At 44.6% G+C, this 19129-nt stretch overlaps 2 protein-coding genes across 2 annotated transcripts in view; one reads left to right on the top strand and one right to left on the bottom strand.

Moving 5' to 3' along the window:
• Positions 1–19129, bottom strand: part of LOC124716962 — a 238022-nt gene that overhangs the window by 35331 nt on the left and 183562 nt on the right. The gene's annotated exons all lie outside the window — the stretch shown is intronic.
• LOC124716961 lies at positions 181–2105 on the top strand. The gene is made up of 2 exons (XM_047243559.1): positions 181–649; positions 921–2105. Exons 1-2 carry the CDS (start codon positions 363–365, stop codon positions 2047–2049), a joined length of 1416 nt encoding a protein of 471 aa, XP_047099515.1. The 5' UTR covers positions 181–362; the 3' UTR covers positions 2050–2105.

The following is a 19129-nucleotide window of genomic DNA, read 5'->3' as shown; positions in this document are numbered from 1 at the left end:
CTCAGTGTTTTTTTTTCTCCGTTCATATGCTCCATAAGGGTTTTTGTTGCTGATAAAAAAAAATCATTTTCAGCTGCACCGTGATCTACATAATCACGACAGAAGACACAAAAACAATTTTCAGTTACTGTTTGTTCACAACGTCTTGATCCAGACCTCCACACATCTTGATTGGCTCTCGGCGTACGGCACAGGTCAGTCGACTTCGGGGCGAAACTGTTTTGTTTTTGGCCACTGCCAACATTAACGGCCTAAAAACGCAGTACCTCACTCCTTAGTGTACTAAATAGCCATTAGCCACTACGAAGGAAGAAGGAATTGTTCTGCAACGTCGTGCTGAGTCGCAAGTTAATAATCTCTTAATGAGTAACGAAGTGCATCCTGGCCCGTCGCGAGCAGCACTTTCTATTCTTTCCATTCCTCGCATGAGCAGAAGATGTACTTTACGGGGTGAAGCCCGAAGAATAATTAATAACATAGTCGAATGTTGCGAACAGGAATGCGAAAGGAAATACCTATTCCAACCACTCACTCAATCGGCGAACCGAACAGCGACGTACACAGGAGCAAGCATCAGCACCGTAAGAAGAATTCGGAAATTTTGCATAGAAAATCCTGGGAAATTACCAGAGACTCCAGGCAAAAAGAGGTAAATCTCTTTCCAAATATTTCACTTCCAAAGATCACTTAAAGAGCCCGAGACATGTATGAATTTATTTAAAATGTGCCTTTTCCTTCTGTTGTTTGTGTGTGCAAAATCATCATGCTGACTGTAGGAACTCTTAGCATAATATCACCTAGTCCTGCTTTCTAACCATCCTTTTTGTTTTTTAAATTCTCTTTCACTACCTGTAGCTCTGCACAAAGCACAGTCTTGCTTTCTAACTTTTTTGTTTGTTTTTTAATTCTCTCTCACTTAGGCCGAAAGCTACTGGGAGAATCCAATGGAATGAATTTCATAGGAGTGTTGTGAAACAAACAATTGAAGACTTCTATTTGGTGCAGAAGATCGCTCCCAGTCTGCGGAAACTTCGGCCAATACTTAAGGAAAAGATTGGTTGGACGTGGTCTGTTACATCTTTGAGGAATACTTTGCTGTCCATGGGATTCATATGGAAAGATAGGCAGTATAAGAGAAGGTTATTGCTAGAACGTAGTGATATTGCTGGCTGGCGGTCGCATTTCATTGTACAAATGAGACATAGTAGAGCAGCAGCCAAAGAAATATTCTATGTTGATGAAACTTGGATAGACAGCAATTTAGTAGTTGGAAAATGCTGGCCAAAGAATGCTGCAGCAGGCGTTCCAGGATGGGGAACTTCCTCTAAAAGACTTATTGTAGGAAGTGTTGGATCGAGAAAGGGATTCATCAGGGAAGCCCAGCTAAATTTCTGGGCAAACTCTGCAAAAGGAGACTATCGTGGTCAAATGACTTCGGAAATCTTTGAGAAGTGGTTTGAGACCATGGTTCTCCCAAATCTTCCACCAAATGCAGTCATAGTGATTAACAATGCTCCATATCAGAACAGGCAGGTGGACAAAACACCCACATGTTATCATACAAAGATGAGGATGCTGCAGTGGCTCCAAAAGAGGCAGGTCCCTTGTAGTGAAAGCATGAGGAAACAGGTTCTGTTCTCATTAATTCAAGAACACTGCCCTAGTGAGAAGTCATTTGTGATTGACAAAATGGCTAAAGAGAAAGGCCACTTGGTTGTCCGCTTGCCACCACACAACTGTAATTTGAGTGCAATGGAATTGGCATGGGCGAAAGTGAAAAGATTGTTTAGGGAGCTCAGTGTTACAGGTGACTTGTTGAATGATGATCTGCTTCAGCTTGTCAGTGAAACCCTTCTGTTAGTTACTGCTGATGACTGGGAAGGGTACTGCACGAACAAACAACAACTGGAAGAAGATTACTGGAGGCGTGACGCTGTCGTCGAACATGCAATAGAAGACATCATGATTAACACTGCTGAATCGGACAGTAGTGACGATAATAAGGATTTATGCACAGATGATGAATACAATGAAAGTGATTCTGATTGAGTTATTTGTTTTTGCAATTCAGCATTAGAAATGTTAATAAATATTTAAATTTGTAATCATTTTCTTCGATGACACATCGTGAGTTTTACATCTGGCCCTTTTGAACATCAAATTTTCTATGACATTTGATATGGAATTGGTAGCAATAAGCACCACAATTCAACATGAACATGGCAGTTTTGATTTCACAAATCCTGCAGTCTTTTCAAGGACACATGATATAAAGCAGTACGCACATGTGTACGGTCAGGGCAATGCATGAGAAAGTGAGTTTTCGCCCCCCCCCCCCTCCCTCATCACCAACACACCACCGCTCACTCCTTGTTTATCTATTTGTCCAAAAGTGGGGGGGGGGGGGGCAGGGGGCCGACCTTGCTGACTCCACTCCCCGTATCCCTTAAGAATTCATTCAGGATTTGTGAAGAAACCATTGACTTTGCCTCCTTATCTAGAGTTCAGAGTAGAGATTTATACTTCGGTGCAAAGATATTCAACTAACTCTTATCTAATCTTAAGCTAGAAATTGACAGCCCTACAAAGGAAAAGTAAGGCTTGTTAGCCACTCTTCACAAATTACCCGAATATCTAGATCCAAAGATTCAAAAGTTTTGGTAACCACTAGGGCATAGCATTGTCCACTGTAAAAGTGCCTGATAAGTAATAATGTACTGTAAACAGGACTCATTATTTAAAGATGTGGGTAATGATTTGCTAAAAAACAAATTATGTATATCCAGCATCTTCTACATTGCTAGACTGGACTTAACCAAATTTGGTACACATACTGCTTCCTACACAAAAATCAGCATGGTCATTGTTAAAACTTCCTAGATCCCCTAGTAGCTGAGATATGTGTGCCTGCACGGCAGGCATGTTGTGTGGGTAGTATCAGCATGCCTTGTAGGGGCTACATGTTTGGAAGGACACAGCTGAGCGCAGATAGGAAGCTCGAAGTTGGATACTTAAGGGGGGGGGGGGGATGGTTACGAGATGGATAGAGAAAAGAGGGAGGAGAAGGCTAACAGACAGAGAGAGAGAGGGGGGAGATGATAGACAGACAGAGAGAGAGGGGGGGAGTATAAGATGGAGTGAGTGAGGAGGAGGAGGAGATAGATGGAGAGGGAGAGAGAGAGGAGGTGGTGAAGGACAGATAGACTGTGGAGGAGGATGAGACGGACAGAGAGAGAATGAGGAGTATATGCTGTAAAAGATGGGACAGACAAGATGGACATAAAGGTGGAGGAGGAGATGGACAGGTAGATGTGGGAGGAAGATGAGGCCATGGGGGGGGGGGGGGCGGGGGGAGGGAAGAGAGAGGAGACGTGCACAATATATGTGCCAACCATGGGGGAAAAAGGCTAATAATGATGTGAAGTAAATATTATACTGACAACAGGAGATGAACAATTGCTAATTAATGTAACTGAGAAGACGACATCTTCTTTCAATGTGGCAACATTTTTTTTGTAATTTACTTGGTTATATTTAGCTAGAATGAACACAAGTAATACTAAACAGTATAATGATAGTTTACTGTAAATACAATACAGGGATTAAGTTTCTATTCATTTATTCATTCATTGTGTTTTGTAAATCCCATCAAGGATGACAACTTTCATGGATGTAGACTGAGTCGAGGTATACTGTACCAAAATACAAGGAAATGATAGAAACTTAATCTGCATACAGCATTAACAATAAAATACCACTATAGTGCTTAATGTGTGTCATGCTTATACCATCTAAATTTAATAGATTCAATTATTGAGAAAGCTGCTACATTTATCTACTATAAGCAGCATAATATTTGCTCGATTACAAAGATATTTTCCAAAGAAAATATGTTTTACATCTGTAAATACTGAATCTTGTTTATAGTGCATCATTACTTGTCCTCCAGCTTGATAAACTGTGCTAGTGGCATGTATCTAACAGAACCTTAGAGTCCCTGAATCTGGATATTCAAGTAATTTGTAAAAGTAGTTTCCAATGAGGTACTGTTTTCTTTTTATTTTGAATTGATAGGGATTCACAGCTTCTTGCTTCATGTTACATACACACTTAATGAAACTCTTACCTGCAAAGTACATTAGTACACAGCTCCCTCCTGAATCCTAAGCAAGGAGGCAATGTCTACATGAAAAATTATGTTTGTGTCTTGTATTGTGATTCAGCTGAAACTGATTTTAATTGGGGGGAGGGGGGGACCATGATTAAGAGTATGATAAATATATTGGAAAGGGAGTGCAATAATTCCAATCCCTAAAAAGTGTTCTACAAGATGTACAGTTATCTGCTTTAAACAATATTCTTACTGTTCACTTCTGCTGAAGAAACACTTAATCTACTTTAGTTGCATTGCCACAGATGGTAATTCTATAAGACATCAAGATTAAAAAGATGCAAAATAATCCAATACTGTCGTATTTAGGCAAGCAGAATAAGAGAGGCTTCAAAGGACATAACATGCTGAACCTAGCTTCTTGATTGTTTTGTCTGTGTGTTCAGTCTACTTTAACTTTCCATCCTACTAAACCACAAGGAATTTCATGCAGTGCATTTCATGTAGTATGTGACAATTATTGTCTATTTTCGGCAATAACAGGTTGTTGCTATTGGCTTGGAATGGCATAATGTGCGCCTCTGTGAGACTAACACTAGAACTGGAGCTTTGAGAGTGGGAACCTTATCCTGTCCTGGGCGAGGTCTCAATGATGTGCTATTGTCTTCCTCTCACTTGGTATAATGTGTCCAGTGTGTATTTGTGTTGTATGGGTGTCTGTTATGGATGTCCATACAGGGGAAAGGGTGCTGACACGTAGCCTACTTATCTGCAAGGGGACTGCTGAACCTCACATCCCACATGACAGATGTATCACTATAGTGTGAACTACTAATGCACAAGATGAGATGTCTGAAGGCATTGAAAATATGGTGCTGGATAGAAAAGATCTTGTTGATAGCAAATCTCACAAATGAAGATATTCTGAGTAGAAAAAGTGAGTAATGATCTGTCTTACAAACTTTGCAGATAAGGAGAGATCAGTTAATTTACCACTTCCACTGAAGAAATAGTTTACTTGTTAATGTAATGGAGGAAATGGTTCAAGCAGAGAGTTAGGGAAAGACCTAGACTGCAATACTATAGGTAGATCAGAGATGATGTTGGAGCAGGCTCATATGAGGTATACCAACCAATCTTTGGATTGAGAATTAAGAATATGTCATATGTCTCCTTACCATGAGGTGACATGGAGAAGCTTGGAATTTAACCCTTGACATTGGCACAAAGTATGGTGATCAGGAACTGTATGCCATCTCTCTTTCCCCTTCCCAGACAAATACTGGCAATTCCTTCCACCACCAGGGTTAAAGACAGCTGTCTCTCGGGCAGGCACTGCTGCACGACTGAGCCTTAGGCACACCAGCTGCAGAGGTGGTTCTGTACTGCGGGAGAAGCAGTGAACAGTGATAGTAAGCTCACCAGATAAAATGTCTCTTCATTTTGGGGCACTGTAGGTGTCTTTGAACTGATACCAGACAGTCATATGACCATCCACCGCCGATGTAAGTATTAAACAACAAAGTTGACACTCAGCGTGGTGGCTGACTGGAGTGACTGCAAAGGCATTTCCCTTTTATAGCCGCTCCCATCAGCCAGCACACTGCATTTCAACTTTGTTTTTGCACATTTAATAATGACAGTCAAGTAGAGTGTATGTGGTGGTTGGTTGCATGGAATCAGCACAGTGAGATGGTCAGTGTGGGAGGTCATAGAATGCAAAAAGAAACTGTCATGTTTGTGCACCGTGCTGATGACCGCACCACGAATGAAATTGTCCAATTTGTTGGTGTATAGGTGCAAACTGTTAAGTTTGTTTACAAGGAATGGTGTACCACTCACAACCATATAATGCAGCATAAGAACAGTGATTTGGGGGAGGGGGGAAAAATCTATGTGACAGTGCCCAGAGATGAGTGTTGCACTTTGTCAGTGTCAGTCAATCTCAAATTGGAATTTCAGACATTAGCTGCCCGTGGGCATTGATTAATATCAATGGCATTCCATCTCATAGGGGAGTCATGCTGCGCATCCGGGATGACATTCATAGTCACATCCCCCTGACTACTCACCTACAAGGTGTTGCAATTAACCTTTATCTTCCTCCCTTTGTACCATTTACATCCCTCCATCATTTGGTGTCACCAGGGCAGACTGCCTCCAGCTTATTGGGTAACTCCCTCACCCCTTTCTGTCGCTTGGTGACTTTAATGCACACCATCCCCTTTGGGGAATCTGTTACAGAGGTGCCCTCTTGGCTGACCTACTCAATCAAATTAACCTCATTTGCCTTAACATGGGTGCACCCACATTCCTTTCAGACTCCATATACACCTATACCATTTGTACCTCTCCTTCTGCACTACCCAGCTTGCTCATCATCTCGAGTGGTCTGTTCTCCCTGACACGTAGTTCTCCCCGACACGTACTCGTGCGACCATTCCCCATGTGCCATCTGGTTGCTGACTCCTACCTCATCTATGTGCACACCTAAATGGGAGCTTTCTAAGGCCGACTGGAGGCTTTACTCCTCCCTGGCGAACTTTGACGAACAACATTCTCCACTTGCAATGACCAGGTGGAATATCTTACAAACGTTATCCTTACTGCCACAGAAAGTTCCATTTCTCGCACTTCTTCTTTACCATGCTGTGTCCCAGGCCCTTGGGGGACTGGGCACGCTGTGACGCCATTTGTGTGCAGAGATGTGCTCTCTGCATTTTTAACCATTATTCTATGATGGCAAACTGCATTCATTATAAACACTTGCATGCAAAGAGTTGTCGCGTTCTTCGGGATAACAAGAAAGCTAGCTGGATTTCATTCACTAGTTCTATTAACAGTTCTACTTCCTCTTCTGTCACGTGGGCCAATCTCAAACAGCTCTCTGGGAGCAAGGTCCATTCCCCAATTTCTGGCCTGACAGTAGCAGCTGATGCCATAGTGAATAGTATTGCTGTCTCCAACACCTTGGGCTGCCATTTCGCAGAGATTTCGAGCTCCTCCCACTATCATCCTGCCTTCCTCCATCGGAAACGAATAGAAGAGGCTTGAGTGATACCCTTCTCTTCTCCGAATCATGAGTGTTACAACGCAGCCTTTACTGTGAGGGAGCTAGAGTGTGCTCTCACTTCATCTCAATCCTTTGCTCCAGGGCCAGACGATGTCCATAGTCAGACGCTGTACCACCTTTCTCTTGTGGACAAGCACTTTCTCCTTCATGCGTACAACCACATCTGGGCAGAGGGCATGTTCCCCATTACCTTGCCTTCTTCTCCTTGCCTTCTTGTCCACCCTATGGTCTCCACCTCGGTGTTTGAGACAGTCTGTCCTTTCTCTCCCTCTCTCCCTTTTTTTCCTATTCTTCTTTCCTCCCTGTGTGTGCCTGAAGGCCAACCCACGTGTTCACATGCGTAGCCGGTGACGGGATAAAGCTTAATTCCCCCGCTCTGGGTAGAGAAGTAGGGCTCGTGCGTACCCCCTGGTAAAGCCCGGGCCCGGGGAGGGGTGATTGCCCGAGCTGACACCTTCCGACCATGCCGATTGGTCCCTCCGTCCATTTCTCCGGAGGTGTGACCTGAGCTGTTAACATTCACCTAAGGCGGGAGCGCCCTCTGAGAGGGTCCCCACAAGGAAGGAGCGCGCCATCGGAGACGCTGGCAATCATGGGGGATTCAACTGCAATGGATTTCTCTTCTTCTTCTCTCTTGACTTCTGCCCAAAAACGGAAACTTGACCAGCCACCAGTGACAAAAGTACTACCGCCTGCCCCAAAGTTCCTCATAGTTTCTAGATATGAGGACGGAAAGGATTTTTCATCTGTCAACCCTTTCGTTATTCAGAAGGGCGTAGATGCCATAGCCGGACCTGTCAAGTCTTGCACCAGGATGCATAACGGTACCTTGTTGTTGGAAACAGGCACAAAAACTCCTTCGGGCCACACTTCTGTACACGTTCCCTGCCCGGGTGGAGGCTCACCGCACTTTTAATTTGTCGTGTGGTGTGGTATCTACTAGATCACTTGACGGATTGACTGACGAGGAGATTCAGTCTTTCCTCGCTGAGCAGGGCGTGACGGCTGTCCATAGGGTCATGAAAAAGGTCGACCATGACCTTGTACCGACCCGGACACTTTTCTTGACCTTTGATAGTGTTCAGCTGTCGTCGCGCATCAAAGCGGGCTATGAGGTTATTTATGTTCGCCCTTATGTCCCGACACCTACGCGCTGCTACCAGTGTCAGCATTTTAGCCACACCTGCCCGTCTTGTTCTAATGCGCCTAAATGCGTCACTTGTGGCAGGGCCGCCCATGAGGGTGACTGTCCACCTCCGTCTCCTTGTTGTGTGAACTGTCAGGGTGACCATGCAGTGTCCTCTCATGACTGTCCCATCTACAAGGATGAACGCTGTATACAGGAAATTCAGGTCAAAGAGAAACTGTCCACCTCGGCTGCTCACAAGCTTTTTGCTAGTAGGAAGCCCACGCTGCTCCCAGTGGGGAAATACAGTACCGTCCTTGCCTCTCCTTGGTCTACCTGGGAGGTATCGATGCAGACATGCGATCTGACCTTTAGCACCATGGTCGTCCATTCGGCCAGTGCTAAGATCGCCCAGTCAACGTCTCCTCTTCCTCCCGTCACCCCTAAGACACAAGCACCCTCATCAGCTTCTGCCATGACTAAGACCCAGAAGTCAGATGCATGGGCCTTCAGGAAGGAACCATCCCATGAAGACTTCTTACGTACCCCGAACTCCCACCCATTGACCAGTACTTTGACTCAACGACCTTCCAAGAAGGCTCATAGGAAGAAAAGGTCTCCTTCTCCGACACGGTGCATTCCTTCTCCTGTGCCACCAAGCAGTTGCCGCCCCAGGCCGTCATCAGTTTCGCCTGGCTGCACCGCTGGTAGCCAAACATCTGGCCGTTCACCGGCGGAGGAAGCTCCCCCTCCCGACCATCTTAACATGGTGGCTGACGAACCTATTGATAAAATGGACGATGACTCTCCACCTATTGATAGCGGCAGCAGTGCTCGCTTGAAGCCGGGCCCTCAGCGGCCTTCGAGGTGACCCCTTCTTGCTTCTCCTTTTTCTTTTTCTTCTCACGATGGCACTTCTTCATTGGAATATTCACGGCCTTCGCTCCAACTGAGAGGACTTAAAGTTGCTGCTATGCTTGCACTCTCCGCTCATAGTAGCTGTCCAAGAAACGAAGCTACGCCCATGCGATCGTATTGACTTGGCACACTATACCTCTGTGCATTTTGACCTACCCCCTGTGGCAGGTATTCCAGCTCATGGAAGGGTTATGTTGCTGGTCCGGGATGATATCTACTACGATCCCATCACATTGCACACCGATCTGCAGGCAGTTGCCGTCCAAATTACTCTCTCCACTTTTACATTTTCCATTTGTACTGTTTACACTCCATCGTCTTTTGCCGTTACTAGGGCAGACATGATTCAAATTATTGTTCAACTACCTGCACCATTTTTGTTGACTGTAGACTTCAATGCCCACCATCCCCTTTGGGGCTCTCCAGCATCCTGCCCGAGAGGCTCCCTCTTGGCAGACCTTTTCAACCACCTCAATCTAGTCTGCTTAAAGACCGGTGCACCTACCTTCCTTTCGGATGCAACACCTACCTATTCCCACTTGGACCTCTCAATATCCTATCCAACTTGCATGTCAGTTTGAGTGGTATGCTCTGTCTGACACATACTCGAGCGACCATTTCCCCTGTGTAATCCATCTCCTGCATCACACACCTTCTCCACGTTCCACTAGCTGGAACATCTCCAAAGCTGACGGGGGGCTTTTCACTTCCCTGGCGACCCTCCATGATCAAAACTTCTCCAGCTGCGATAGTCAGGTCGCATACCTCATGGACGTTATTCTCACTGCTGCTGAATATTCCATCCCTTGTACTTTCTCTTCTCCACGTCGAGTCCCAGTCCTCTGGTGGACTACAGCATGCAGCAACGCTATTCGTGCTCATCGATGTGCTTTACGCACCTTTAAGCACTACCCTACGATGGCGAATTGTATTAATTATAAACAATTACATGCACAGTGTTGTCGTGTTGTTAAAGAAAGCAAGAAAGCCAGCTGGGCTGCTTTCACAAGCTCCTTCAACAGTTTTACTCCTTCTTCTGTTGTCTGGGGTAGCCTGCGCCGGCTATCTGGCACTAAGGTCCACTCACCAGTTTCTGGCTTGACGGTCGCAACTGACATCCTTGTGGCCCCTGAGAATGTCTCCAATGCCTTCGGCCGATTTTTCGCAGAGGTTTTGAGCTCCGCTCATTACCGTCCTGCCTTCCTCCCCCGACAACAGACAAAGGAGGCAAGGCCACCTAACTTCCGTTCCTCGAATCATGAAAGTTATAATGCCTCATTCACTATGCAGGAACTCGAAAGTGCACTTGCCCAGGCATGGTCCTCCACTCTGGGGCCTGATTCTATTCATATTCAGATGCTGAAGAACCTTTCTCCTGCGGGTAAAGGTTTTCTTCTTCGTACTTATAATCGCATCTGGGTTGAGGGGTCATGTTCCCACAAGCTGGCGCGAATCTATTGTTGTCCCGATTCCTAAGCCAGGGAAGGACAAGCACTTGCCTTCCAGTTATCGACCCATTACCCTTACCAGCTGTGTCTGTAAGCTGATGGAATGAATGGTTAACTCTCGTTTGGTTTAGCTGCTCGAATCTCAACACCTACTCACCAATGTACAATGTGGATTTCGTAGGCGCCGCTCTGCCTTTGACCATCTGGTTACCTTACCGACCTTCGTTATGAATAACTTCTTGCGGAAGTGCGAGACAGTGGCTGCGTTCTTTGATTTGGAGAAGGCTTACGACACCTGTTGGAGGGCGGGCATTCTCCGCACCATGCATTCATGGGGCCTTCGCGGTCGCCTCCCTCTTTTTATTTGCGCATTTTTGATGGATCGACAGGTCAGGGTACATGTGGGTTCTGTCCGGTCCGACGCCTTTCGCCAGGAGAATGGGGTGCCACAGGGCTCAGTTTTGAGTGTCGCTCTCTTCGCCATAGTGATCAATCCAATAATGGATTGCCTCCCAGCTGATGTATCAGGCTCCCTTTTCGTGGATGATTTTAACATCTACTGCAGCGCGCAGCATACGTGTTTCCTGGAGCATTGTTTTCAGCGTTGTCTTGACCGTCTTTACTCCTGGAGTGTCGCCAATGGCTTCTGTTTTTCTGCCGAGATGACGGTCTGCATTAACTTCTAGCGGTACAAAGAGTTTCTGCCACCGTCCTTACATCTCGGTCCCGTTGCTCACCCATTCGTGGAGACAACAAAATTTTTAGGTCTTACATTTGACTGGAAACTTAGGTGCTCTCCGCATGTGTCATATTTGGCTGCCCGTTGTACCTGTTCCCTAAATGTCCTCCGTGTTCTCAGCGGTACATCGTGGGGAGCGGATCGAACTGTCCTACTTCGCCTATATTGGTCGATCATCTGCTCAAAGCTGGATTATGGGAGCTTTGTATGCTCCTCTGCACGGCTGTCCGTCTTACGCCGCCTCAACTCTATACAACATCGGGGGTTATGTCTTGCGATCGGAGCATTCTATACTAGTCCCGTCGAGTCTTCATGCTGAAGCCGGTGAATTGCCTGTCGGCTATTATCAATGCCCGACCATCCGTCTTATCGTTCCTTTTTTGACGACTATCTCGACCCTCAGTTCGAGTTGTATGTATCTGCCCTGCTACACCATGGAGTCTGCTTTCGTCGCCTCCTTCAGCAACTTGATTTTCCACTCCCTGCAACCTTTAGAGTGGGCAAGAGCGAAACGCCACCTTGGCTCCAGGCTCAGGTTTGCATTCACCTTGCCCTCAGCTCGCTGACAAAGGAGGTTACCCCAGCTTCGGTATACCGTTCACGGTTTGTCGAACTTCATTTGAAGTTCATTAATACAATCTTCATTTATATGGATGGCTCTAAGACCAATGACGGTGTCGGGTGTTCTTTTATTGTCGGGGCACACAGTTTCAAATACTGGCTCCACGGCCATTGTTTGGTTTTCACAGCAGACTTATTTGCCCTCTATCAGGCTGTTCTTCACATCTGCCGCCACCGACATTCTGCTTATGTCATCTGCTCCATCCAGAGCCTCAGTGATCTGTATCCGGTTCACCCTTTCGTGCACTGGATCCAACGCTCTCTTCAGTAGCTGGCAGACGACAGTTCTCCGGTTACCTTTATGTGGTTCCTGGCCATGTCGGTATCCCTGGGAACGAAGCTGCAGATGCCGCGGCCAAGGCTGTGGTCCTCCAGCCTCGGACAGCTTCTTGTTGTGTGCCTTCATCTGATTTTAGCAGGGTCATTTGTCAACGCATTTTATCGCTGTGGCATGCCGATTGGTCTACACTTACTGAAAAGAAGCTTCGGGCCTCGAAACCTCTCGCCACGGCTTGGGTGACCTCTTCCCGCACTTCTCGGCGGGAGGAGGTCGTTTTGGCCCGGTTACGGATTGGACACTGCCGGTTCAGCCACCGCCATCTGCTGACGGCTTCGCCGGCGCCGTTCTGCCCATGTGGGCAATTGCTGACGGTATGCCACATTTTAACTTCCTGTCCGAATTTTAATACACTGCGCATTGATCTTGGCCTGCCGTGTACTCTGGATGACATTTTAGCGGATGACCCAGGAGCGGCTGCTCGCGTTCTTCCTTTTATCCACTTGACAAACCTGCCTAAGGACATTTGATTATGCTGTTTTCTTTTAATCCCTTGCCTGTTAATGTGCCTCTTATAGTGTTGTCCTTTTTAGTTGCTGTTTTAACATTGTGCCTCGCAGTTCATTCATAATTTAGTCTTGGCACTACTGACCACTGTAGTTGTGCGCCCTAAAACCACAAAAAAGAAACAAAAAAAATATCTGGCATGGTATGATTGATGACCTGGTGATAGGGCCTGTTTTCCTACCAAATTGCATGACAGCCGCAGTGTGTGGACATTTCCTGATAGAAAACCTACTTGCACTTTTGGAAGATGTAATGTTAGAGCAACAACAGTAAATGTACCTGCAACATGATTGATCACTGATTTGCTGTACCAGACAAGTATCGTAGTATCTTAATAACGTATTTCCTCAACAGTGGATTGGCCATGGTGGCCTGCCAGATCACCCAACCTACTCCCATTAGACTTCTGTTTATGGTGCTGCTTACAAGGGGATGTGTACACCAGGAAGGTGGATACACATGAAGAACTTGTTGCTCTCATCACTGCTGCTGTTGCCCGCACTAAAGCCAACCGAGATGATGTTCAGTGTGAAACACAACACACCCTCCAATGTGCTGGCAAGTGCATTGAGATGGATGAGGCACCTTCTGAACACATCAGTCATCTGTCCCACCATTATTCTGTCCACCATAGCATCCAAGCATTTTGATATTAATGTTCACACCTGTCTTCATAATCATTCATAGATGTCTGTAGTTTTCAACTTACTCCAGAGTTTTATTTTTTTATTCTCTCTCTCTCTCTCTCTCTCTCTCTCTCTCTCTCTCTCTCTCTCTCTCTCTCTCTCTCTCTCTCACCGAAACCGTAACTGACTGGCGGCATGTAGTGTGCTCTGCCAGGCCATGATTTTGCCTGTTTTCAAATGCATGGAGAGCCCAGTGAGGCATTTGACCTCAATGGAGGGTGAAATACTGGCTGAAAGAGGCTCTTTGATGTTTTTTTTTTTTTGCTTGGGCGCCCTCATATAGGTTACCATGATCATGACACATGATGTTTATTTCAGCATTCTTGGTGGTGAGGCATTGCCCTTTCTTGTTCATCTTCATGATGAGGATGCTGTGAACATTACCATTTTCCAAGATGACAACAACCATGTTCAGGGGTTGTTTGTGTTCATTCCTGGTTTCATGAACTCAGGCACTCCATGTCTATAATCTGCAAACCAGCTGTGAAGTGCATGACAGAGGGTATATGCCACTTTACTGGTTATTAGGGCTTTTCCCTGTTCCATTCACGTATGGAATGCAGGGAAAATGATTGTTTAAATGCCTCTGTGCGTGCTGCAAATAATGTAATTTTATCCGCAAAATCCCTATGGGAGCAGGGGGGGTTGTTGTATGTACCTAGAGACATAATTTAAAGTCGGTTCTTCAAACTTTGTTAGTAAACAATCCCAAGAAAGTCTGCTAACAAGCTGTCTTCAACGTCTCAGTGATGCTCTCCAATGTTTCAAACCAACCTCTGGCATGGAGATAAACCTCTGATACTTCATAATGTCCTGCTATGTATACATTCAGTATCCCTCACAATTCTTGTTTGGTGTGGATCCCACACACTAGAGCAATATTCTAGGATGGGTCACACAAGTTATTTGTAAGCAATCTCTTTTGTAGCATAATTGCATTTTCCTAGTGTTATACCAATAAACCAAAGTCTGCCATCTGCGTCACCCACACAGCCTATGTAGTTGTTCCACTTCATGTCCCTATGAAGTGCTCCGCCCAAGTATTTGTATGAGTTTACAAAAATGGTTCAAATGGCTCTGAGCACCATGCGACTTAACTTCTGAGGTCATCAGTTGCCTAGAACTTAGAACAAATTAAACCTAACTAACCTAAGGACATCACACACATCCATGCCCGAGGCAGGATTCGAACCTGGGACCATAGCGGTCGCTTGGCTCCAGACTGTAGCGCCCAGAACCGCACGGCCACTCCAGCCGGCATGAGTTTACAGATTCCATCTGTGAAACACTAGTATTATATTCATAGGATACTATATTTTTGTTTTGTTTTGTGAAATTTACAATTTTACATTTCTGTGCATTTAAGGCAAGCTGCCAATCAATGCACAAACTTTGAAATCTTATCAAGCTCTGATTAAATATTTGTAGAGCTTCATTCCATCTTTATTTCATTGTAGATAGCTGCATCATCTGCAAAAAGTGTGAGGTTACTATTAATGTTGTCCTCAAGATAATTAATATACACCCGAAGTTATTTTTACATCTGTCGATCACTCTCGATCCAAGATAACATGCTGCGTCTTCCCCACCAAGAAATCTTCAATCCAGTCACAAATTTCACTTGATACCTCATGTGATGGAACTTATGATAATAAGTGTAAGTGTGGTACTGATCCAAATGCTTTTTGTAAATAAAGAAATACTCCATCTGCCTGCCTGCCTTGATCCATGGCTTCCAGGAAGACAAGTGAGAAAAGTGTGAGTTGATTTTCACATGATCATGTTTGACATGAGGAGGTCATTCTGTTCAAGATATCTCATTCTGTTTGACTCAGAATGTGTTCCAAGATTCTACAACAAATTGATGTGAAGGATATCAGATGGTAGTTTCGTGGATTACTTCCGCCACCGTTCATGTAGACAGGTGTGACATGTGCTTCTTCCAACTACTGGACACAATTTTTTCTCAATGGATCTGTGATAGATTATAGTTAGAAGAGGGGCTAACTCAGCCACTAAGTGATTATAAAATCTGATAAGGATTCCATTGGGCCCTGGGGCTTTGTTCAATTTTAATGATTTCAGTTGTTTCTCAACTCCACTGACACTAATATCTATTTCACTCATGTTTTCAGTGGTATGAGAATTAATTTGGGGCAAGACTTCTGGGTTTTCCCTTGTAGAGGCACATTTGAAAACAGAGTTAAGCATTTCTGCTCTTGTTTTGCTACTCTCAACTTCAGTTCCTATCTCCTTCATGAGCGACTGGTGCCACTAACAACTTTTACATATGACCAGAATTTTTTTTTTTTTGGAAGATCATTTGACAATTTTCTTGTATGGTAGTCATTGAAGACTTCACACTTTGCTCTCATGACTGCCAAACATGTTTCATTCAGATAAACCAATTGATTGTAATGACTGGGATTATTTGGACCAGTGAATGAAACATATCAATCAATTTCCCTGCAGCTTAATTACAGGATCAAATCATCAATGAGGCACTTCAGCTGAATATCGAATTCCTGAAGAGACTTGCAGATTTTCTTCTTCGCCAAATTTAGGCTATTTTCATTGCTATGTGTGGTGTCTCCTTGGAATGACTAATTTTTTGTCTTTTGTGTGTGTGCAAATAAAAGTAACATGAGGTAGAACAAAGAGGAGAGGTAGATAATAGGCAACCACAATAAACAACATAAGATTGCCAACACGAGCAGAAACAAAATGTAAAACAAACTGCCACATTAACACAGTAAAGAGTTTCTAAATGATGTTGATATCTACTCAGTAATATCCTTGTGATTCCACTGTAATATTTTGTACTGGCTCTAGATTAACCACTTTCAACAAAATTTCCAGAGTACCCCAAGGAAGTGTGATAGGACTGTTATTGTTTACAGTGAATATAAATGATCTAGTAGAAAGCGTCGAATGCTCTTTAAGACTGTTTGCAGATGATGGGTTGTGTGCAACGAAGTAGCAATGCCAGAAGACAATACTGATTTGCAGAATGACTTGTAGAATAGTGATGAATGGTGCAGGCTGTGGCAGTTGACCCTGAACGTAAATAAATGTAACATATTTTGCATACACAGGAAAAGAAAACCAGTACTGTACAACTGTGCTATTGACAAGAAACTGCTGGAAACAGTATCCGCCATACGATATCTAGGAGTAACTATCCAGAGTGGCCTTAAGTATAATGACCACTTAAAACAAGTAGTAGGAAAAGCAGATGCCATACTGACAACAATGTTAGGAAAAGAATAGTTTGCTACTTAGCATAAAGATGACCCACTGAGTTGCAGATGGACACAAAAAAATGCTATTGCACATTCTAGTTTTTAGTAAAAGCCTTCTTCAGCAAAGGAAACACACACATTCACACAAGCAAGCAAGTCATGCACACATGACTGCTAACACCAGCAGCTCCGACCTGGGTCTTTTTGCCCTGATCGTGTCTTGAGTTGTGAGCAAATGCTCACACATGTCTTCAACCTATTTCATGGCCTTTGCTGACAGTGGTCTTTGACTACATGATTGTTTTATGACTGTACAAACCAATCCACACAATCCAAGGATGACTCCACAAAACCCACATCAATTTTCAACAGCTATGCTTTGCCAGCAACAACCAGTGTCTGCAAATACACGAGACATCCCTTACACTTCTGCCTGTGCATGATCAGCTCTGACAAATGTCACACACAACAGCAGCATTGGCACATCTAGCCACCCCTCCTCCCACCCCCAGTGCCGTCATCCCGAAAATGACACAACCCAGGGTCTACCTGTTTGCCATTAAGGCATGGCGCCTCGCAGCTACCTCCAGGTAGCTAAGACAGCCATTAAGAAAATATTGTGAGCAGGCATTGTCCATCCCTCAGACAATTAGTACTAAAAAAAAGAAGTTTTATAAGACTCTGTGGGACTACAGAACTTTTAATTCTTGCACACAAAATTTCACTCATTGATTCATGAGAGCTAAGGTTTTTAGTGTGATTGACTGCCAAAAAGCTTATTGCCAACTGCTGAAAAGCTTATTACCAGATTCCCATGCAGCTTGATGATCTAAGTAAGACAGCCGTCATTACACTCATTACACCCTTTGTCTTATACAAGTTCCTTGTAATGCCATATGGACTCAAAAACAATGTGCAGAGATTTATCGATGGAGTGCTTTTCAACATTGATAGCTGTTACGTGTACTGTGATGACTTCTTAATGACTTGATCTTCTCCACAGAGTCCCACAGCCACAAACAACAATTTGAACTCCTTCTCACTGTCTTGATGCAGGAGTGGTAATTAACAGAGACAGATCATAGCTATGGAAGCAGCAAGTTACATTCCTTGGACATACTCTCAATGTAGAGGGGTTAAAACCAGCACCAGACTGAGCCAGCTGCCAGCACCCTATCACAATCTTCACTGTTTCTTTGACATCCTGAATTTTTACCAGTGGCACTTGCTGCACACCACGGAAGTTCAGGCACCCCTAACCGAAGCCTTGGCAGGCCCACACACCCACGGTAAATGAAAACTGGTATGAATGACAGACATGCAAACAGCATTTGACTGCTGTGAAAGATGTCTTGCAACAGCAGGTTCATTAGCACACCCTATACCAGATGCTCAGACCACCATCACCATGGATGTTAGTGACTCAAGTATCAGGGCAGCTCTCCAGCAAGAAATGGCAAGTGATGATCAGGCTCTTAAATTCTTCTGCAGGAAGCTAACAGAATCCCAAACAAAATGGTCAGCTTTCAACCATGTGTTATTTGCTGTGTATGATCTTGTACACACTTCTGGGAAGACATAGCGGGATACCACTTCACCATTTACGCTGATCGCAAACCGCTCGTGGACACTGTACAACACCTTTCAAAGACAGACCATGACAATTCTGTCATCCTGACCTGATTGCCCAATGCTCCACTGACATTCAACAAGTGACAGTGCTATCACCTCGACCTGATTCCCCAGTACTCCACTGACATCCGACACCTGCACAGGGCAGGTAACATCATTGCCAACCACCTTTCTTCAGTGCAGATGATCTTCACACTTGGCTACAGCACACTTGCAGACAAACAAAAGTGGGACCCAACTAGCCAAGCCTTACTCAAAGACAGCTAAAAATTGAATGGCAATTGTTTCCGGTTTCAGAGGTCAGCATTCTTTGCGACATCTTACAGCACAGCATGACAAGTCTTCCCTGCACTGATGCCGTAGACAATCTTTGACTGACTACATAACTGTGACACTTTGAAGTGCGTTTCTCAGCTATAAATGGGTAACAACATTTGTGTCCAAAATTAAAGCAACAAACTGCTATTTCTCTGTCCTGTATCTAATTCACCATGTAATCATGCAGACAGTCAACAGATGTCCGTACGACCATGTTCTGCATGGAAGATGGCATCCCAGTCAATGGACAACCACTCCAATGATGACATCAGGGCACCTACCAAATGGGGTAGAGTTTGGTGGATGGTCCCATATCTACAATCGCTGTGTACACAGTCACATGTAGTGCAGTATGGCACAGAGAAGATGCC

Source organism: Schistocerca piceifrons, chromosome 9, assembly GCF_021461385.2.
Source record: "Schistocerca piceifrons isolate TAMUIC-IGC-003096 chromosome 9, iqSchPice1.1, whole genome shotgun sequence".
NCBI classification, from domain to species: domain Eukaryota; kingdom Metazoa; phylum Arthropoda; class Insecta; order Orthoptera; family Acrididae; genus Schistocerca; species Schistocerca piceifrons.
The sequence above is the reverse complement of the archived record's forward strand: the minus strand, read 5'-3'. Positions and strand labels throughout refer to the sequence as shown.